The sequence below is a fragment of the Limulus polyphemus genome, unplaced genomic scaffold, assembly GCF_000517525.1.
Source record: "Limulus polyphemus unplaced genomic scaffold, Limulus_polyphemus-2.1.2 Scaffold34, whole genome shotgun sequence".
NCBI classification, from domain to species: domain Eukaryota; kingdom Metazoa; phylum Arthropoda; class Merostomata; order Xiphosura; family Limulidae; genus Limulus; species Limulus polyphemus.
Window position 1 is genome coordinate 765887 of NW_013665644.1, and position 24295 is coordinate 790181.

The following is a 24295-nucleotide window of genomic DNA, read 5'->3' on the forward strand; positions in this document are numbered from 1 at the left end:
CGAAGTAACACATCATCTAAGTCACTACACAGGTCACCTAACAATTTTAACATCGGGAGAACACATCAGCTAAGTCACTACACAGGTCTCCTGATTCTTTGCATCGAAGTAACACATCATCTAAGTCGCTACACAGATCAAATAGTATGTTGATTGAATAATCGCGACTGACAGTGGTAACAAACGTTGTATGTTTAGAAAGACACTCAATATGAAGTCCTTATGTAATTTAGAACTAGTTCCTATTTCAAACAATACAGTCATGCGTTTCATAAATTTAATGTTCTAAATATAAAAAATTTAATATAATTTAGTTTAAAACAACCTCATGAATCCAGTTTCTGTAGCTCCCTACTCGTGTGTAGACACCTGGCATGTTAGGTCTTCCACACCCTATTCCAAAAGAAACAATACCTATTTGGTACCAGTGTCCCTTTTCCTCGCAGCTGAGAGGTCCTCCTCCGTCACCCTATAAAGAAATATTATAAAAATTCATATATCAAGCTATATACATTGTTTCTCAGTTTTCCATGTGCCAAACTAGAATCATTGTTTCGTTGGTTTTTCAAATGCCAAGCTAAAGACATTGTTTTACTGACTTTCCATATGTCAAACTAAAAACACTGTTTCACTTAGCTTTCATGTGCCAAATCAGAGGCACCGTTTCGTTGGTTTTTCATATGCTAAGCTACAAACATTGCTTTACTGGCATTTTCAATAACCATTGCCTATTCTAAGGTAAAAAGTCCCGAAATTCCTGTACTCAAGTAACTTGTCTAGAACAAGAATAATCAATATTTCTGAGCAAGACTATTTACGACCTTCGTGATCAAAAATTATAAAACTGTCGTAAAAAAGAATTAACAGATGCTCACGGAAAAATTTGCAAACTTTCTGAAGCAATGGCTGTTAAACTACCGTGATTAAGATTTGTAAGACTGTCATGAACCACAATACTCCAGTTCTTCAGTACTTAACTGTCTTGAAATACAATTAACAAACTGTCGTGACAAAAGTATGAGAAGAAAATAACATATTTATCAATCTTTGTTTTTTGTTTGTGCAAGAATTATTTATCTCTTGTAGTTGAGCCTTATTAATACTTGTAATTTGTTTTACAAATAGAATGTTAAGCCCTTCTGGGCATAGTTTGTGAATCCATAACGTTTCTTTGGTTCAATGTTTCTTCCTCCTGCCCAAAATTTTGGTATTCTAGAAAGCGCTTCTAGTGAAAAAATCGTACTATTTTCTTTTGTAAGTTCATTAAACATATATAATGAACAACATTTAAGCCTAATTTTGAAACTCTTTTTTTTTTAAGAATGATAAGTAAATTGTTAATGAATTTGTGTTAATATTCGAGAGGTATTCAAAACTTACATAGTAATATTACACTAAATTATCAAGAGCAGTAATGTCTGGTAATAGGTAATGTATCAAACGATTATTCATTGAGCATTTAATGCTGAAAATATAAGAACTTTCACGGGCTAGATGTTTCATTTCTGGAAAACAAACTTCACAAATGCTGTTTATACACGTTCTGTAATGAAAACTGAGACTTTTTTTTTCAGATTAATGTAGAGAACAAATTTTAGGTTTGATATTATAATTATTATTCACCTGACTTTTGTTTATTTATTTTGTTCTTTTAAATCTATTAAAGAGATTAAGACTACTTACTGTGCCTATGACGAATAATTTTAGCCGAAACAAAAGTGAAGAAGAAATAACCAGAATCAATTCTTTAAATCAGTCGTTACACTCCGTAACATAGCTTGGTAATCTCTTTTGCTTGGCTCTTTCTGCTTAGTAAAATTACTTAATTATAAACTTATGTTACTCTGCATGTTGAAGAATACTCGTATATCTTTTTTTTTATGTTATTTCACTAGACGTTTTCTTAGAAAGTATATTTGGTTAAAAGCAGGTTTTACCTCAATTATCCTTGTTACTGATATAAACACTTGTTATCTTGTAGTTAAAATCAAGGAATAACATAGACTCGACAAATATAACATTCAAACATCGACAAATATACAAGGAAAATTCGTGCGACATATTATGTGAAGAAGTATTTATATTTAGATAATGTTTGAAATGAACTGGAACAACACAGACACGTGATGACATGTAACAAAATCTGTTATAATCTGACAGTTACAATCATACAGTGGTTCATTATGATACCTTTTGAGAACTTAATGAATATAAAGATAGTTCAGGAAGTCCTTGTTTTGCCTCCTGTATAATTATTGAATATTAAAAATAATAATAACTTCTTTTCTATTCCTCAAATTGAACTCTCTGAAGTAGATTTAATCTTAATATGTTTGTGTTATACTTATAAGCAAAGAAATCATAATATCACAATGGTGTCAAGACAACACCTTAGTAACATAAGTAACACATATATTTCCATATAATACATTATATAGAACGATTATAAGGAACATTTCTTATCTAAAATTATTCTATCTTAAGAATACTTGTTATAGAAGTAAATACTTTCATCAAAAGCACATAGAGAATCAAGTTTTATTAAAAAGATGAACAGGTTAGAGGGTGTTGCAACATTTCAGACGTAAAAATACTGTTTAGATAAATCGCTTTCCTTGCAAAGTAACATAGTTCTTATTTCTCTTCTCGCTCTTTCAAAGATACGAGATTGGAGATTTGAATAAAACATGTGTCAGTGTGCTGAATATTGAGAAACATTGTCTAGAATAAATTATGTAGTTTATTTTGGGGATACGCCTGATGTACTGGTTGAGAGAAACGGATAGCATATGGAAGTCTTTCCATGACAGGTTTTGAAAACCCTGTACCATATTCAAACTGACTAAAACCTCATTGGATAGGTACGTTTTTAAGATACAGTCATTTTGAATATGGGATTTCTTGTATAGTCATCCTGATTGACGTTGGTAGGTGTTATGAATTGCCTTAAGTCCAATCCATTCTTTTATTCTGTGCTTTAGTTTGAACTTCTTGTATGCTCTTGTGAGGAGAACCATTAATATAAAACTACGATACGTTTATGTCAATAGCTCCATTTAAAAGTAAAAACCAAGAACACCGAGAAAAATAATTATTGGTCAACTTACGTCACAAGCGTCCCTTCCCTCTGTACCAGCACATATTGTTGTATTGGGTAAGGTAAAATTTGGTCCAAACTGTTTCCTCAACGCTCGCTCGCAGTCTTTGTGTTTCCATACTGGAACGTTTATCTCTTTCAACAGAAGAGAATGGTCAGAATCTAAAAAAAAATAAGGAATCCACTAATATGATTTATACAGCTTGACTGAATTCTGAGGTACAAAACCACTGTTATATTCAGGACAAATGAAAAAACAAATTCACGATGAAGTTATTCTTTTATTGTGGAAGAAATTGTAACAAACGATACGTATAGCACCTATTTTGGTATTAAAATAAAGAACGGAATTAACCTTACTTGTCTAGTAATGAATGGGCATTTTTCAAAGAATGTCTACTCTGTACTCATACAATATAGAGTCTTGTGGGAGATTTCTGATAATGCACTAATTGTAGAACACGAAGGCAAACAAATGTAGTTACAACGTTATAAGATTTATGAAGAAATGCTTAAACCCACTGATAGGTTAATACTCATCGTTTTGGTCAATAAAGAGAGTTTGATCGTTTATTTCATTGATACATAGCGTAATATTTTTGTTATTTATGCAAAAATGTCCTTGTGATGTATATAACATAAAACATTATTTTGAGGTATAGTGTGCATGTAAAATATTCTATGATGTATAGTATATTCTACTTGACATACATAACAAAGTTTCTACATGTTATCTATCATGAACAAATCTGTCACGTATCATGCGAATCGTTACATTTGTCACGTATTACTAGATAATCTATTTCGTGTACAATAAACAGTTGTTAGGGTCATAAATTATTAGAAGTTCTTAATGTTTTATAAATTGCACATTCTTTCTCTAAATTATTATAACGAATTGCATGGCTTTACTTGGAAATAGGAAAACGTAAGTTATTAAATCATTTTCAGCACGATTTTTCTATTGAATTAGTAGCTACGATTAAAATTCCTTTTCAATCCATATTGAAATGAGTGCACCAAGAACAACAAAGCAATGTGTTTTGTTTTCCAGAAATGTTATTCTTATAATTTTATCCCATACAATTGCCGTTTTGTCTTAGCAATTCGAACATAACTTTCTACGAAAAGAAATTCATTAACAAAACAGGTTCTTTCACTCAAACAACAAAACAGTATCGATAAACTTTAAACAGTTCCGGATTATTGAGAAAACATGATAATTTCCTTACCTTCTTTTCTTTTTCCCCATCCAGTAATAAAACATCTGGTGTTACTCAGAAGTTTCTCATCTGAAAAGTTCCTGTCTGGCATACAGACAGTGTTAATATTAAGCTTCTTTTTGGCTGGTTTGACCAATCGAATCAAGGCAATATCGTGAGTCAAGGATGCATTATCAAACTGTGGGTATATGACTATCTTTTCCACATCGAATTCCTCATGCAGCAAAGGTTCGTTTGTGGTGGACACGTCGTACTCTCCAAGTCGTACCTTTAAGCGACTTGTCGTCCGACTTAAAGGGAAAAATTAGTAAATGAAATCAACCATTTTATTTCCCAAGGACACCTTCAGCTGATAAACACAAATATAGAACACACACCCCTTCTATGGTCTTTGCTAATCTTGTTAACAGTATGGGTCGTTTGTTGATTTATCGTACTAATTTCACAAATTATGTTAATTATTGTAGAGTAATCTAAGCTTGATAGATTATTGAATAATCCTATACGTTATTACTCTTGAAATATTAACATAAATAGGCATCATTACTCCGTCACTTATAGTTGATAAATACCAGTGCATGTACAATATCATACGTCATATTTAGATTTCGAAATGAACAGAAACTAAAGCTCAAATTTTCCTGGTCATTAAGTAGTGTAACGATAAGCTCGAGTGTTTGTTTAACACTAAAAGTCTGTGATCGATCCCTGCGGGGAAGTAGTGGGAAGATAACCTATCGTGCAACAAACAATTTTATCTGTTCTTTTAAATTTGTTGTGTTTTTCTATCACGATAGAAATTTAGTATAGTTATTGTTCTCTTTAAACATTTCCTGCTGAAAATTAAAATAATATTTGCAATAAAAAGTTCAACAAATGAATAAACAGTTGGAATATAGTAGATAAAACAATTAATGTTGCTCACAAAGAGACATTCCCTCTGATATGAGTCAAAACCAGTTTCCTCTAGTTTTCCATGCTTATGACATATATTGAGCTGACCAAAATTACACACGGAAAATAAACAAGTCAAAACCGTGAAATATATATCTATTTTCTCACTTTACAAAGTTTTCAAATTATGAAAAAAAAAAAGGTGAAACAGTTCAATGCGATGGAAAAAATATGTATTTATATCTACTGCTAAGTGAGACGTGGTGTACTTACTTCTTAATATATATATATTCATTTATAGATTCAGACATTTATATATTGCTTTCTTAAATTGCACGTAAAATTATGGTTAGCAGAAATGAGAGCTATGAAACATAGGCTCTGAGACGAAAAGTGTTACGCACCTCTACTCAAAATTACAACACCAAATTTCATTCCAAAATCATATAACGCTTGGAGACAGCTTGAATGGGTAATGAAGAAAACTATAATATAAGTTTAACATAACAGCAAATGTTCAACGTTTCGACAAGGTTTTGTCTCCAAGCATTATTATTTTCAAAGTGGGTTCCTCGTGATCGAATTCTAAAATCATGTTTTATTTTATCAGTGGTTGTTTTCTTCTCGAGCAAGAAATTTCAGCGATTGAATAATTTTCTATGTGGAAATCATCTAAAAGAAAACATCTGTTATCAAGTAATCTCGTTCATATAACGATAATGATGAAATGAGAACAATGGCCATTCTCATCATCTGTCGAATACAAGTGTTTGGTATATCAGAATAATAGATTAATTATATGAAAGATGAAATCAGCACGCATTTCGTAAAAAATATCATCATATATAAAGAAATAAATCTGAGATTTATAAAGCTTACTAATTATCAACACAATGAGCTGCAGTTAGAACCCAGTATTCGTCCAGTAATGATGCTCCGCAAACATACACGTCACGGGGTTTTTCCAGTAAAGCAGCCTATAAATAATAAATAGGAAATATCTATGTACTGTGAATAAGAATTTCACTTTTTCAAAGTATAAAAATCACTGATAGGAAAAAGACATATACCGTTTACAAAACAACTGAGGCTCACAACGTGTTAAAAAAAAAAAGTGTGATAATATTATATATATATGTGTGTGTGTGTGTGTGTACTGTTATACAAAATTAAAACTAAATATATATTAATACATGTTATGCTTTGTTAAGTATACACAGATTCAAATAAACTACATCCATACGATGTGTATTTATACATCTCAATACTCCTTAAAACGTTTTTTAATCTTGCAAATGACTTTCATCTTCATAAATAGAATCGTTTCACCTCCATGAACCTAACCATAGGATCTTTCAGAAATTATTAATTTGTCAAACTTATCAACGCCTAATTTGATTTTTAACAGTTCTGTGCTGTATTATATACCTTAGATGAAAAATGCTAAAAGAAATATGCACACTAAGACGATTTAATACGTGCCTTTGAAGCTATAATAGCAAAGTTATTTTGTAAGAAGGTTGTTTCTGATATGCGTAGGGATGTAGTTATTTTGATTCAAAGATTCGTAAAAATTTAAAAACCTGACACATATATAAAATGGTATAACATTTTGTAAATCACGCGCTTTATTCACTCTAACATGACTCGGGACTCACACAAGTTTTTAACACCTTTTATTGTGGTACATAATTTTTCTTTTCGACAGTAGTTTTTATATAAGATACAGAAGAAGTTGTTGGAAAGTTTTTTCGACAATGTTGAATATCAAAGAAAAGAGAGAAAAATTCCCAGAAATATCAATACCGAAAATGTAGAAGATTCAAAGAACTAGATTCCAGACTATCCCCTTGAACTTAATATTATCACAATTTTATCACATAAAGTGTTACTATTGTGGAAAATGTACACATTAATTACTCATACTTACATGCCAAGACCATTCTCCAGGCTCTGCAAACCCTTCTCGGCCATTGTCAACCCCCTTTTCCCCACAGTTAGCTACTTTGTTAGGCCTAGGTAAAATCCCCACCATCTCCGCGTTAGGGTCGATGAAACAGCATATCTTATTGCTATGAGCGCAGTAGGAATAAGGCTTACCCCCGGCACTTATACACTGCCAGTATTCCACGCAGGTACATTGAAAGCTATTTATATTTCCTACAATAGTAATATAACAACATATTATAGTCAAGAAATTTTGAAAGTAATTATAAAACACGCTTATAGTAAAATTCGCACAACTACTACCTAAACTAATATACACAGCACTACCTAACAGTAACATATGATGCAAACCACTAACTGAAACTCAATACGCCAAAAATAAAATGCTGCCTAAAATAAAAATACATCGTTATCTAATATAAGAGACATATTTCTACCTACACTAAAATAAAAATACATATATATATATATATGTATAAGAGACATACTTCTACCTACACTAGTATATATGTATATATGTGTATATATATATATATATGTATGAGACATACTTCTACCTACACTAAGTTACATATCACTAACAAAAATCACCGCTTAAAACCAAAATTTAAAATGAAGACTAACAATGTTAGTTTAACACTTCTACCTAAAATAATAACACATCCCTGTTTAAACTAAGATACACATTGCTACCATAAGAGGGACACAAGCTAATACCTAAAGTAAATATATACTTTGCTATATACATAGTCATGTATATATATATATATATATTACTCCCTGGGGTACCACTGTGTAAATAGATACATTGTCCTATCTAAAGTAACGTACATCTAGTATTATACAAAGTAAGATATGACATAAAGTAAAGCCCCATGTCTACTCAATTGAGATACATTCCACAACCCAAAGTCGAAATAAAGACTTTCAATATGCACCTAAAATGTTTTTATTTTTTCAAAACGACAAAATGCTTCTGTTTAACAAAATATTAATCTACCTATTTATCTTACTACACTTCATAACATTTTCACCCTTTCTTACAAAAAGTTTCAAAACTCAAGTATTTTCGAATATCGGTACTAATTATTTAAAATTTCTATTGAGATAGAAGTGGTTTACAACCAGTCCTTTTGCACACAGACTGAAAGTATATCAAACTGAAATTGCATAAAACTGTTATTACTACTAAATTTAAACTGCATTATGCAAACATCTTTTTTTTTCTATTCCTGTAAACTCCCAGTGGAGCATAGGGCCGCAACAACACCTCACCAACGGAAGGTGTTGTTGTAGTTACTTGTAGCATGTTGGTTTTTACGGGGTGGAGTTGTTAGCCCCGCGCCCAACCCTCCTCCTTTCTCATCCTGGCAAAGGCTGACATGTTTGTTGTGACGGGGATTCGAACCCGCGACCCTCAGATTACGAGTCGAGCGCCCTAACCACCTGGCCATGCCGGGCCTATGCAAACATCTTAGCTGTTATATATTTTTCTTATCACTTGTACCTACCTTATCTTACATTTTATAAAACTTAATATTCAGTCTTGCTTAAAATTCGTATCTCAAATATAAATTACAACTTAATTAAACTCCGTTTTCAACTGTCATCTTGGATGTAGGCCAAATAAATTTTTACGTACATGATTTATATAACACTAATACGAAAATTATACATTGGACTTCGGACAAAATGGTGTGTGCTCAAATGAATGCTTTACAAACAGACAAATGGATATCGAATACTTAATAAAAATATTCACGTTTCACTAAAGAATACACGACTAATGAAATAATTAAATATTTTGAATTTCATGGTTAACAAGTTCTATTTGAGGAGAGCGTATGTTACGTTGAACAAAGTATTTAAAATTTTAACTAAATTTCAAATCCTTTAAATTGAACCTTTAAAACTATATGACAATAAAATTTCAAACTAATATATTTTTACGAACACTAAATATATGGCAAACATTTCAATGGAGTTAAGACAAAAACCAGGATGAAAATTTAGACTTTAACTAGTTTTTAATGAACATATTGACTTAGTTATTGACATTAATAATTCAAAGGATAAAAAGAAGAATTAACGTAATTTAGATATATTCGAAGTCTTTACCTCTGTTCTTTTTGTCTCCTTGTGCAGATAACAAAGTAGCTATGGATAAAGTCGTCAGGAAAAGCAGCAGACAGTAGTAAGCCATGTTTCGGTAAGCCACCTATCGGCAGAATAGTTATCTGGGAAAACATATATTAATAAATTTGGATGAATATTTTTAGTTATAATTTGATGCTAATTCCCAAAGGAAATTAAAACACTTTTTACGTGGTGATATCAAATGTACGTCTTTTCTTAATTTTAATTTTGTTGAATCATTACAAACAATTGAATGGTTGTGTGTTTGCACACCTTTAAGTTCGGTAAGTATTCTCAAAGATGAATTAATCACAGATTTAGAAATTATATCAAGAGGATATAAGTACCTTATTAACTCAAGGTGGCTAGTTCTACAGAAGCACATAAAAGTAAAAGTGAAAAAGAATGCATACCATTCCAAATTCTTAGTAAAGCACATAGCATACAAACCTTGCCCCGTCCCTGACCATAACTTCTTACGTCACAAGGAACCTTGATTGGAGCGTGTCAAGGTAAGTTGGTGGGACGTCTCACTTCTAAGCAAACCTTACTTGGGAAAACCTGTAAGAAAAGTAAAAAAACTTCGTGTACGTAAACACAAACTGGAAGCCTAACAGATAGAATAACCTACTACTCGAATCTTTTTCCCCTATTTTTTTACTACTTATTAATATCAACTTTTGATTAGCTACCCTGTTTAAATTAAAGCTAAAAATCAAACTGGTACTGTCTATAGCTAATAAATATACATTTCTTACTGATAAGTATTAGAACACACTATCTCATCACTTGGATACCTTCGTTCCAAAGCAAACCACAAGAATAAAAACCCTATAAAAAAACCACAAACAAAAAAATTCAGAACACTAGTTACTTAAGTTCTACTCAACTGCAATTAGTAGAGAGGTGTAGTTAAAATCTATACAGGAAGGTTAGAGGTTCCAAAACGTGCTGTCATGTATTAATTATTTCGGTTTCAGGTCGATCGCTACCAGACATGTGAGCTTGTTTATAACTCTCTCATAGCTGATTATAAGATGTGGACTTACTTACATCAACTATTAAACATATATAACTTAATAATATATATATGTTCTTGTGCACATACATTTTTATAAAGTAACTTATCATGATTTTGTTGACATCATCCATTATTCATAAATTATCATTACATGTGTAAATTAACGCAGACATTAATTATTGTACATATAACTTAATAATGCATATTTTCATACTGATATTAAATGTTACACATGACTTACATGGAAGTTATATTTGCTCATGTTCGCGTATTGCATATGTATATATATTATTTTCAACATATATAATATATATATTATATATATATTGCAGCATAATTTCCATTGCAAGAGGCTCTGGCATAAGGTTATCGTATCCAAAGCACACCACGAGGCCGTCTTTCTTGGCGCAGGTTTCAGTAATTCGATCGCAAAGAAATCCATAAACACTGTGTCTGACCAGTATATCTTCGCATAAAGTGGCATAATTACCAGTTTAATTATCCAGCTATTTGGGACATGCGACGGTTAAACGGATATGTCGTGGAAGTAACTGAAAGTCTTATCTTGGTGAACCCATACCTTATTGTACCCATTTCCAGACGGAGATCCTTCTTGATTATATTGTGTACTGTTGCCTGGGGCAAATTGCCAGCATTTGCCACTGTCCCTTATGTTCGTAGATACTCACCTGCTACAAGACGCCACACTTTGTTTACTACAGATAGGGTACGACTTGTTGCGGGTTCCTTTCTCGATTGTCCTCGTGTCTTAAGTTGATTCATATTCCTTTGTTTTCTAATGATATTAAGTAAAGGAATATTTCCGTCTTCGAAATACTAAAATGACGATCTGAAAATGTTTTCATGATTTGAGCATATAAAAGTTTTACATTGGAAAAGGCTCTTACATATCCTTCCCGAAAGCGATCATTTTTAGGTGGCATCACACTACCAACTAAATGCCAAATAATGGCAAAATGTAGTAGTGATACATGCCGTTCCACTGCGACTTTATATCGGTTGTAGGTGTCACGTGACATGCTGATTTACATATTCAAAATCGTTATAATATAACGTACTCAACCTTACATTACATAAGTATTAATTGTTTTCTTATCGACATCAGCTATAACAAATAATTCAATATTGCTTATAATGTACTTTTTTGAAACCAACTGCTATATATGTGTGTGTATATATATATATATATGCATATCAATGTTAAGTTAATATAACAGTTAATGTCAACACTTATCAATATTATATATGCAGGTTTGATCATATCTATTGATCTTCACATCAAATGAAGAAAACAAAACTCTAAATGTATGAGTTATATGATCGTTATAATCAGCTGAAAAGGTTTGAATATCCAACGAAGTCGAATCAATTCTTGTGGAAACTTTAACCACAGACAACGTTATGAAAATCTCAGTAAAATTTATGAAGTTTGTCTAAATTGTAAATTTTCAGAAAGAAAGAAAGGACATCATTTTTAAGTTACCAGAAAGAAATAAAGAAGCAAAGGACATCGTCTTTAATTTATCAGAAAGCAAGGGTATCGTCTTTAAATTACTAGAAAGAAAGGAAGAGTATCGTATATAAATTACCAGAAAGAAATAAAGAAACAAAGGACATCGTCTTTAATTTATCAGAAAGCAAGGGTATCGTCTTTAAATTACTAGAAAGAAAGGAAGAGTATCGTATATAAATTACCAGAAAGAAATAAAGAAACAAAGGACATCGTCTTTAATTTATCAGAAAGCAAGGGTATCGTCTTTAAATTACTAGAAAGAAAGGAAGAGTATCGTATATAAATTACCGGAAAGAAATAAAGAAACAAAGGACATCGTCTTTAATTTATCAGAAAGCAAGGGTATCGTCTTTAAATTACTAGAAAGAAAGGAAGAGTATCGTATATAAATTACCAGAAAGAAAGGAAAGGCGTTGTTTTTAAAATATCAGAAAGATAGGAAAGGCGTTGTTTAAAATACCAGAAAGATAGGAAAGGCATTGTGTTTAAAATACCAGAAAGATAGGAAAGGCATTGTGTTTAAAATACCAGAAAGATGGGAAAGGCATTGTGTTTAAAATACCAGAAAGATAGGAAAGGCATTGTGTTTAAAATACCAGAAAGATAGGAAAGGCATTGTCTTTAAAATACCAGAAAGATAGGAAAGGCGTAGTCTTTAATATACCAGAAAGATAAGAAAGCCATCGTCTTTAAATTATCAGAAAGAAAAGAAGGCACCGTCTTTAAATTATCAGAAAGGAAAGCATCATAACTTTAAATTATCAGAAAGGAAGGCATCATAACTAAATTATCAGAAAGAAAGAAAGGGCGTTGTCTTTCATTGATTGCTTGAACATACAGGTTTACCTCATCTGATCGTTGAAAAAAAGAAATTATTTCTTGATCTTATTCAAAATGCGACATAAGACTAAAAATTGATTGCAGCCAGAATTTTTAAAAAGCCGGAAGTGGGTTGTAGTTCAAATATATAAAGCATAAAGTGGCATCTCTGATAAGCATCTAGACTATTGTTGTATTCTCCTAATGATATATGTTAATAGAAAAAACCAGAAAACAAAATTTGAAGACCAAAGTGTGAAGGAGAACAACTTAGAATTCTCTTGCAACAAGCTAATTAACCTGTACCAACGACTTACTACTCTCACGATTTCATTCATGAATTTTCTATCATACATTTTGCAAGTTAATAAACGCCCAGAGGGCTGAGGAGTGTAAAATCCTGCAGTGCTATATGTTTATGACATCAATTGACGTCATACTTCCGGCATTCCTAAAAGTCTCTTGGCACGCTATAATCACTTAAAGGTAAGGACGATTGACGGCCTTAATTTACATGATGGTTAAGTTACGTAAAAATGTTCAATAGACGGAAGATTTTCTCGAAAATAATCTTATGTAAAAATATATTAATAATTCGCTGACAGATCAACTTATATCTGTACTGGCAAAGATAATCGTGTTTAATCTGGTCTATCGTAACGGATATTACTGATTAACGATCTTTGAAATAAAAATAAAATATTTCTTGATCTGTGTTATATAATATTAAAACATATGCTATGTGGTGAGTGGTGTTGAATAGCTGTTTCTTTTACTCTGTCACTGCTAAATTAGGGAAGGCTAGCGCAGATAGCCCTCGCATAGCTTTTTGCGAAATTCAAACCAAACCATAATCTGTTCTCCAGTAATGTTTATTTCCAAAACTGATACTCAGAAACTGCGCTCTAATAATATTTACTTCAGAAGACTGATACACATAATCTGTACTCCAGTAATATTTAATTCCCAAAGACTGGTAAACATCATCTGCATTCCAGTAATATTTATTGCCAGAACTGATACTTATAATACGGAATCCAGTATTTTTTAATTTTTAAGACTGATACTCATAATCTCTACTCCAATCATTATTTCCAAGACAAATGCGCATAATCCGTACTCCAGAAACCTCTACTTTAAATACTGATGATATTTAATTTGTACTCTTGAAACTATATTTACACAATGTTTTCTATCGGACCTCATAACATAAATAATGTGCACTCCCGCATCTGATCTTATATGAATATTTCTTGAACTAAAAATATGTTTACTCTACATACTTTTAATATGCCTCGCTGCCATTCGGCATGTTCTACGTTTACCTTTATCTGCCTCTAAACCAAGCTCAGTGTGTTTTGTAGTTTTAGTTTTCAAATTACCGCTTGACACTAGGAACTAGTCTGACTATTTGGTTTTAATTACTGTAAATAAATAAATAAATGGACGGTTATATCTATTGTCTTTGATTCTAGTTTTGTCTTCCGTAACAGTTTTGAATACAAAATGATTTTATTCGTGATTAAAAAAAAACTAGAAAACTTATAAACTTTTTTTTACTGTCAAGGAAAACGTCACTCACTCAGAAGTGTTACCAAGAGGATTGTTCTAACGGACTGTCCATTATCAGCAGCTTCCATCATCCATAGGCTACTCAGATTTTTTTGTTACATTTACATAATTTCTTGGAAATCTTTTTAAGAAAGTATTCATTCGATTGTTTCTTTAAAACCGATTTTAATTTTTAACAGAATAAATAAAAAAATGACAGATTTCTTAAAACCAATTAGACTAAGAATTAGCTAAAGTAAAAAGATTTTGCTTATAATAAGGTAAAGGCGTTGAGTTTTAGCATAGATTATGCTTCAGCGTTGTTACTCAGTGTCACTGAATGTAGAACAAATATCGTTTTCACCGTTAATAGAAAGGAGAAAACACATTTTTGGAACAAACTATAATATTTGAAAAGACTTGTATAGGAATACTGCTTTCGACACATGCATGTGCTCTCTTCAGTCCAACTTTATCTTTAAAGATCCAACTGCTGACAACTAGTTATCATTCATTGAATCAGTAATCCATGTATGGACAGACATATACATTTATTACTGGCTTAATCAAAACTTCCCTAATAACAGTTGTTGTTTTTTGTTTTTGAAACATAACAACTTAAAGGAGCCCTAGGGTTTGAAGTAACAATAATGATAAGTTTGTGTCAGACATTTTTGTCTAGAAAAGTGTTGAGTCAGTTTATGTTAAGTTTTAATTTTGTCTAGAAAAGTGTTGAGTCAGTTTATGTTAAGTTTTAAATAAAGATATTCCTATCTATTCGTCAAAATCTCATTCTGTGCAAATATTGAAAACAAAAAACTTGAAATTACATTTTCTTTCATCCGAATGAGGTTTTTGTTTGTGAATGTCTTATGAGCAGAATATCAAAATTGAACCATCTGAACAGTACCTGTAAGAGTTTAATCTATTATATCAATATACAGTGAGCTAAGAAACGTAGTGTTCTGAATACCTTCAGTACTTGGCTACCTCCTGCTATGTGAAAATCTTCGCTATTTGTTGGTAAAGTCTCACTCGTTATATCCCACTAAACATGTGGCAAAGTTCACTCATATTCTGTTTAGTAGCTTTTAAATTCATAAGTTTTCCTTTCTCTTTCATGTATGTACAAACCAGTTTATTGCAGAACAAGTGTCAAAAGGAAGATCTAAGCCATGTAAGCCAAACGTCTGACGTCTAGTTATCCTTCCGAATGAAAACATTTTAAACTCAGTAGCAAATCGAGATATTTTTCCAAAATAATTGGACACCGGTAGTAATAAAAACTTTTATGATGATGTTCCTAATAGTTTTTTTTTCTAATTAATAACTATATTATTGTATTTAGAAACGATAGCGTTCGAACACCAAAAAATATTATCCAACAATTGTCGACCAGAAGCTGTAAACGACCTCTAAAAGCTTTGTTCAAAGTAGACAAGCCTGGTCTTGCCACAGTTTGGACTAGTACGTTGAAGAGCAATATTCTGTTTGGTCTTCGCTGTCTTTCGTCTCTGAACCTAGTCTCATTTCGATTTGTTTCAATTTATAAGTTATCGAATGTCCGTGTTAATAAATGGAAAGCGATATTTATTGTGACCTATTTTAAAACTCATTTTTAATGAAAATTTCGGACAAACTTTACGTCACAGATTTCTGTTTTGTTTCTTATATTTTTATTCTATCCTGTCTTAACATTTAGTGGTAAGTCTGGATGCTTATAATGTTAAAAATCGGATTTCAGCACAGATAGTCCATTGAGCAGCTTTGTACATAACTACAAACAAACAAACACAACATTTTCACAAACTTCTTGAATAATGTTCATACGTAAACTTTCCTTTTACCGTATGTTCATAAACTCGGCTATAACATCTAAAGAAAAGAGGGCATATTTATAGGACATCAAGACTAACATATCTAAAACGAATCAAGGAGGTTTTGAAAATCTTGGGCACATCAGGAATACAGATTAGGTAGAAAAAGACTTTATAAGTTAGTTCTGATGTTTAGCGAAATGCTTTGACAGCCGTAGCTTACACAAAACAACAAGTTTGTAGTTGCAAAGCTTTCACTACACTTACCCTGCTAGAAACGTGTAGTCGGTCAGTTAAGAATGTGCCATTAGGTGTTTTACCTGTGTATTTATAATGTTCCACTTTAAGTTACCATGCTCATTCTTGGCAGAACTTTTTGACAAAGATGGCCCCACAAACAACACAGTGTAGTAGCTTAACCTATGGTTGACCAAGGGGTGAAACACTGACAAGGCAACATAAATACAAATAATCACAATATACTCTATAGAATGACTTTTTTCTCTGTAAATATATATATATATATAGTTTCGAATAGGTAAAAGTGTTTTAAATCTTTGAATACTGCGCACTTCATACAAAAGTTATATGAGCATTATCAACAACCTATGATATTTGATATATTCTATTTCTCTAAGTTATTTCTTACCATGTAGTATAAACATACGTACACGCATGCTTGTGTATATATATCTGTGGACAAAATCGTTATTTCACGAAACAATTCCTGAAATAAATATATATGAAAGAAAAATATATATATATGTAAGAAAAAGAGCAAGTAGGTTAAATGAACATGCGCAGAAGATGCACAAACTTCCTGGTTCGTCTCCACAAGCTAGAGGGCGCAGGAAACAGCAAAAAATATATAAAAAAGTAGCAAAAGAAATACTTAGTTAATTTCAAGTTTTACTTTAACTAATTTATAGCGCACTTAAGGTATATGGTGAAAATATATATTTCATCCAACTTGAATATATCAATATATATACATATTAAGAATGGTATTTGTTACAAAAGGCGGCAAACAGATTCTTTAAGTTTCGGTTATTCATTAGAATGCAAGCGCATCCTCATACATGTGGTCGTTCACCTCATAGCGTTCGCATTAATCAGGTAATGCTAAGTTGCACAGTCGATATGGTTGCATGTTCTTTTATCCCCCGTCGTGACAAAAGGTGGTTAGTGATACTAGCAAGAATAAGTAGGACCTGGTGTTTTCAAACTTATATGTGATTTGGAATGTTCTTCTTCCTCATTGTTTAGATGGGAAGTGGGCGTGTGACAATCTCTAACGCTTTGCTGTGATTTATGTTCAGAATTTAAATAGCTTTCGTATAACTAAAAAATACGTAAAAACTGCGCAGTAACCGAAATATAAAACTTTCGGGAAAAATTTAACATTAGATGAGCTATGTTTTTTTTCGCTCTTGTTTGTATGCAGATTAACAAAAGAACGAGAAGTATGCTAGAAAATGTTAAAAATTGCACGAGCTATTTAGAAATAGCAATTATTCCAAAGGTTATCATATTTTTCAATGAATAAAATTTCATCACGCATTGAAAATTAATTTACTTCGTTGAAGTCACTGGTAACGGAGTTGTTTGTAATTACAAAACTACCCAAGGGGTTATTTATACTGTATCCACTGCGGGGAATTGAACCCCAGATTTTAGCGTTGTACATCGACAAAACTAACGCTGGTCTTATTAACAAACAGAATGTCCAATCGATGAATTAATAGGTTCTAATTTATTATCGGTTTTAATTTTCTTATGTATTGATTTATGATATTAAGTACTTCTAATCAGGATTAATTTCATTAACTTATAAGTTATTTTGTTGTTGTGATCTATATAGTTAGGTTACTTTTGAGATGTTCTTATTAACATAAACATATATCTATTTATAATATAAGTTAGTATATCTGCCTGTACACTGAGTAAAACTAACAACAACATTCCATCCAGAACGTATAGTGACTTTCTCAGAAGCGTTGTTTCCAGACTGCAACTACCTGGAGGTAATTGTGAGGTTACTAGGCAGTGGCATTCTATAAATAACTATCTTGAAACATTCTTGCGGCCTAGATTCATTCATTAAAGAAAAGAAAAAGTTAAAGGTCGGTTATATCTGCGTGGGTTATAGTTTTACATTTACACGCAAGTTAAGGTACGTGCACGAGAAAATACTAACACTTGTTTCTTTGTTTCAGAATTTCGCACAAAGCCACACAGTCTTCCTTAATTTTGAACTGATAGACCAGAGAGAAGGCAGCTAGTTAACAGCACTCACCGCCAACTCTTATGTGATCAACTATTATAACCTGACAGCTATTCTTATAGTGCACACACGGAATTCATTTTCGCGGCATCGGGTTGCCTTTGATTCACAACCCGGATATCTTAACTAATAGTAGAAAAATATATAGAAAACATGAGACTATTGATTCGATAGTAATAGATTATCATATCTAAAATTTCTTGAAATTTTGCCCATAAAATTGCTTTATTTCTGTCTGTAGAAGCAAATAAATGTTTATTTATTGCATACAATAAAAGGTTGGCTTACCTACTTCCACGACCCTAGTTATGCAGTATTCATAAAGTGGTAACTGCTAGGAGTTAATTCTTTTTTTTCTGAAATTCTAAAAGTGTTCTTACATACGAATATATATATATGTGTGTGCGTGTGTGTTGTGTAACTTAACCAAATTAAATGGTTGATAAAACAACACCAGAAAAGATTTATTAATAGAATCTTGTATGTGTTCGTTGGTCCATAAAAATTCTTGGATCATTTTGTAACATAGAAAGTCCGTATTATACCTATACTGTTCATAAAGCATAGTTCTGTGAACGTCTATAGAAAATTATTTTGAGGCTTGGGTTTCGTTGTTGCTTACAAGTCGATCTGAATTAGCGTCCTCGTTGCATTTAGACTGTGACGATTGTTACTAGTGATGTACTCCTTTTGCGCAGCGTTAGTATTATATCCTTACTTAGAGTGCATTTGAATATGTATTCGAATAACAGATTCCGTTGTTGTGATTTAAAGATGGGACGATGTATTGATGAAAACGAAATCTGACTGTTTATGCAAGTTTTAAAGTTATATGTATTTTTACATATTAATATCTTCTTACGTCTATGTACTTCCACTTCTTGTAAAAATTCAATGGTTCTATAGGAAGCTTGCAAGCCCCAATCTGACAAGTTTGATATTACCCAAATCGCGAAATATTTACTTCTTAGAAAGCTTTACACATACTTTATGCTATGCTCTAATTTTCCATTTGATTTGATATATATTTATTACATGTATGTATAGTCTTGACCACTTCAGTTTTATTGAAAAAATTAAGCAGAAACGCATCAAAAATGAAATCCATTCTGACCTAAAGAATCTTACCAATAATCAAACAATTAGTGATAAATGTACAAGTTATTTTACCTTTCATGTTAAACTGTGATTGGCATATGACTGAAACAAAGTTGTCTTTTCTGTTAACATACACACATGTTATAATCTAAATTGTCGATATTATTACACTTTAATTAAAAACAATCACTTTTCAGGAAAATCATGTAGTAATATCCTACAGTTGTTCTCACTCAGCTAAAGATAAAAGTTTTTAAAGAGATAAAGAGCTCTTTAGAATGTTCATGAAGATATTCACGGCTAAGCGTAGCCTTAGATAAACCCAGAGCTGTAGTACATTATAATGTACTATTAGTAATACATAACTAATTTTCTGGCTGAAAACGTCTCCAAAAAGGATAAAAGTTTTATCTTTATATCTTAAATATACGACGACTTCCCGGAAAGTTTAAACTGTTCTATAGAAACCTTGCAGGTCTGACATCAAAATAGACAAGTCTGACATAAACGCTGGTCAGCTTGCCAAATAAAGAAATATTGACATCAAAAAATATTTCTACTGTTGAAATGTCTTGAGTTTCCTTTTGGCTTTATACATTATATAACGTTTTGTTATTGTGGCTAATTAAAACATACAGATTTCATAGAGCTTCCATACCACTTTGAAAACATGTTTCTAGAATGCAAAATAAACACATCATTCTTGATCTTTGACCTATTTTTGGTACAGGATGAGTTTATATTACACCTCTAAAATAGCCACGATGGCAAGTTCATACTGCAATGTGACTGAACGCTGATTTGCCGTATCTAGCCTCTTTAAGCATGACATATAGTAATGTTTATAGATAAGTTTGTCTGGTGGTTTTCTTTCTATATTTAATCACACTATTTTTAAAATGACAGACAGTGCTGTATATAGACAAGGTTGTTTAATCTTAGTGTTTTAAGAATTGTGGAATTAATTGGTAGAAATATTACAGCTAGAAAACATAACTTTAATATTTTTTCTCTATGCGTAATTCACAGCATAAAATCATCTGTTCACAAATTCTCTATGAAAATATCCGACTTATGAGCTATCATTTACGCAAAAAAAGGTGTTATAATTCACCTGAATGTTTCAAGTAACATTAACATAACAGGTGTCACAATCCACCTGAATGTTTCAAGTTACATCAATACAAAATGTTATGAGTAACCAGGATGTTTCAAATAATATTAAAATAATAGCAGTCACGATCCATCTGGAGGCTTAAACTAAAGTTAAAATACAGGTGTCCCGATTCACCTGGATATTTCAAGTTACATTAACATTACGTGTTATGGGTAACCTGGATGTTTGAAATAACAGCAACATCACTGATTTCACAATCAACTTAAATGTTTTTAATAATACTAAAAAAAACAGGTTCAAACTTATTTCTGGTTATTTCTTACTTCTCGTGGTGAAATAAAAACGTTTATTCATCATCAACCTGTTTTATGGTTTCGTACGATAAAGGTAATATTATAGACTCTTAGTGAAGTATTTGTGCAACAATTGTTGGTTATTTGTGAACAAAAAAGAACGCAGATTAGAATGTGATGGCTTGAGGGTTCATGCCTGTAACAATATATCTAGGTCAGAAATATGAAAGTAGTGCATTTCAAAATCCTTACATTTCACATTGTTCTAAGCGAAACCAGCGACGTTTTTATTTTTTTTCTTCAAAACTTCCAACACAGCAGAAACTTGTTAACATCTTACTCGGACTATTTTTTCTGACCATTGATGTACGTGAAATAAGAAAGTGATCTAAACCTGTTTTTTCTTTGACATAGATCTGGATTACCGAAAATGAATAGTATTATTTGAAACTGCTCTAATCTATAGTGTGCAAAACCAAGTGTATTTTTTACCAGAGATTGGGATGAAAACAGTACCAAAACATTTCTTCCAGGTTTGAAGGAAAATATTTCAAACCTTGTCAGCATAGCGGTAAAAGAATGGCAATAAAATCGCCAATTACAGGATATTTTTAATATATATTTCGGTATAGTAGTCCTTTTAATATAGCAGTAATAATAGTATTAAAAATGTCACTTACAGAATATTATATATATATGTTTCAAACGGTGGTCTTAATAAACTTATTATTTAAAATAGAATTAAATAACGTTTTTATTGTTAAACGTGTAAGAAAAGCAATTATGTACAATCAGTATAGAAAATTATCTTATTTCTCCAAAATATGGAGAATGATATCTGGCACAATCTATAATCTACATTTCGAGGCTAATTAGAAAGGTTTGTATTGCATGGGCCCTCATAAATATTTTGTTTAACTAACGAGTTCAAAACTAATTAAATGTTTTAGGCTCAATTTGCACAGTTTTAGCGCCCTCTGATAACGGTAGTTATGTCAAAAAAAGCTTTGAAATCAAGAAATGTCATGTAAGAATGTATCATTTCTTAAATCATTTGAGGAAGAAGAATGTTAAGTAAATCACACACCTATGACACCAAACTAATCCTCTGAAGTTTTAGTATTTCTACCTCATTATTAAAATGGCTTGTTTTCCAATAAATATGCAAAGCCCTGAATGGTTAGAAGATTAAATATGTCAATAACCCAGTTTTTTCTTTAACTCTACTTTTTTAAAGTGTCTTCGAACAACAGGAGTGGATCAAATTAAAAGATATTGTTCTTGGCCAGGAACTACAACAGCTCGAGTAAAAATAACCAGCAACATAACAATACAAGTTATTTAACTCCTTATAATAGGCAGAATACTATATTGTACTTCCTCGCGCTATTCTATATTTTACCTTTAGAGCATTGTGTTTTCTGTTTCGTGATCATAAACTCAGTAATGAACATGATTTCTTAAATTTTGAGACTCAGTTGTTTACCATGAATTGTTACTTAATTTTATTTAAATAATTTTATTGTAAATTCTTGGATTTGTTTCTAATTTCAGAGGTTCTATTCAAAGACACCAGTTTTTTGTTTTTGTTTTCAAAAGGAAATGCAGAGAAAAAATATGAGCCATAGATAAAAATAATATTTGTGATAGCTGAAAATACACAAATATATTTTGTAGGCCTAAGTCAGAAAGCGTGGTTCATGTAAATTTAGAATGAAACGAAACAACAAATATCATTAGTTTGTTTGTTTGTTTTGAATTACGCGCAAAGCTACACGAGTGCTATCTGCGCTAGCCCTCCCTACTTTAACAACGAAAGACTAAAGGGAAAGCAGGTAGTCATCACCACCCACCGCCAACTCTTGAGCTACTTTTTTTACCAACGAATAATGGGATTGACCGTCACATTATAACGCCCCATTATTCTACTTAATAAAACGTAATTTAACTTTAAAGTATGTCTTAAAAAAGTCCAAAGATGTTGAACTTTAAACAAGCACAGGTAAATTAATTTCACATCAAAACTAATAAAAATTGACTGTACACCACATTTTGGTTTACTAAAGAGTGAGACAAAATTCTGTTATAGTCAATTTTTATTCGTTTGGACTTTTAATAAATGTGATTGCACTTTTTAAACCTCGTTTAATTTATATTTAATTCTTGCATATAATGTGTATATAAATTGATATATTCAAACTGAATGACACTAAATGCGACACACAGGGCCCATCTCTCCATAGCCAGGTCCTTGTAATTAAAGCTTCAAGTTTTGTTAAACTTTAGATTATATCTTTAAATTGCACTATTATAATATTATGATGATACAAGTGAGCCTAAAAACATAACTATTCTAAATGGATTGATAAATTTTCCTATTGGATAAGTATTGCAAATTTAATTAATATTTCTTATTAAACTACTTTTCTATAAATATTTTTGAAATGTTAACACAATAAAATAGTACATAACTTATTAACCATTCTTGATAATATCTGTATACTAATTCTTCAGTTAAACGAGCGGATTTTGTGTAGAAAATTCCAGTGAAAAGTCTTAAAAAATAAGTTTGATTTCCACATTACTTTTTTCTGAAATTCGTGTTAATTTTTAAACATTATAATATGATTACTCTAGGCCTTATATATATGCATAACTACATTAAAGTTAACGAGACGTGTGGTTTGTCAAATATCCAGAACGGTTATACGCATGTCAGCTTTTAATTGTTGCTTAGAGAAATCTATCTCACCTCTCTTTATACCGAAGCCTCCCAGTGGCACAGCGGTATGCCTGTGGAATTACAACGGTAGAATCCGGGGTTCGATACCCGTGGTGGGCAGAGCCCAGATAGCCTATTGTGTAGCTTTGTGCTTAATTATAAACAAACAAACCAAATTATACAGTAATTCCCTACCCTACTTTATGTTGAACCAATCTTTAAACTATTCATCGATTCAGTAATAACTGGAACACAGGCTATGCTATTATGTCTTCTGGTTTACGTCCATATAAAAGGTTGTATTATCCAATGTATTTGAAATCAATAAAAAGTAAAAAGTTCTGTTTTAATGATGCAATTTAACTAATTTTTTCATAAAAGAAAAAATACGGTGAACATAAATACAAATGAACTAAATGTTTTATGTTTTCATCACTATTTATAAGAACCAAAAATTAATTTTGGTTGATGAAACAATGTAAAGTTTATTCATAACATTATATAATACTGATCTAAGACAAATATTATGCCATATATAAATTATAAATTTGTCAGTCTGAATGACTAACGTTATTGGAAAACCATAGCTCTCTTTTGCTTTCACCTTATACAAATTGAAATGCACTTGATAGTATTACGCTTCCTTAGTTAAAAGGCCCGGCATGGACAGGTGGTTAGGACGCTCGACTCACAATCTTAGGGTCGCGGGTTCACACCAAACATGCTCGCCCTTTCAGCCATG

The 24295-nt window shown here is 31.6% G+C and overlaps 1 protein-coding gene across 1 annotated transcript; it reads right to left on the minus strand.

Moving 5' to 3' along the window:
- Nucleotides 1-310: 310 nt before the first annotated feature.
- Nucleotides 311-11101, minus strand: LOC111086107 (tryptase beta-2-like). The gene is made up of 8 exons (XM_022387666.1): nucleotides 11008-11101; nucleotides 10076-10128; nucleotides 9280-9379; nucleotides 7145-7374; nucleotides 6094-6191; nucleotides 4330-4610; nucleotides 3108-3259; nucleotides 311-469 (listed from the first exon to the last, which is right to left on the minus strand). Exons 1-8 carry the CDS (start codon nucleotides 11099-11101, stop codon nucleotides 311-313), a joined length of 1167 nt encoding a protein of 388 aa, XP_022243374.1.
- Nucleotides 11102-24295: the final 13194 nt, after the last annotated feature.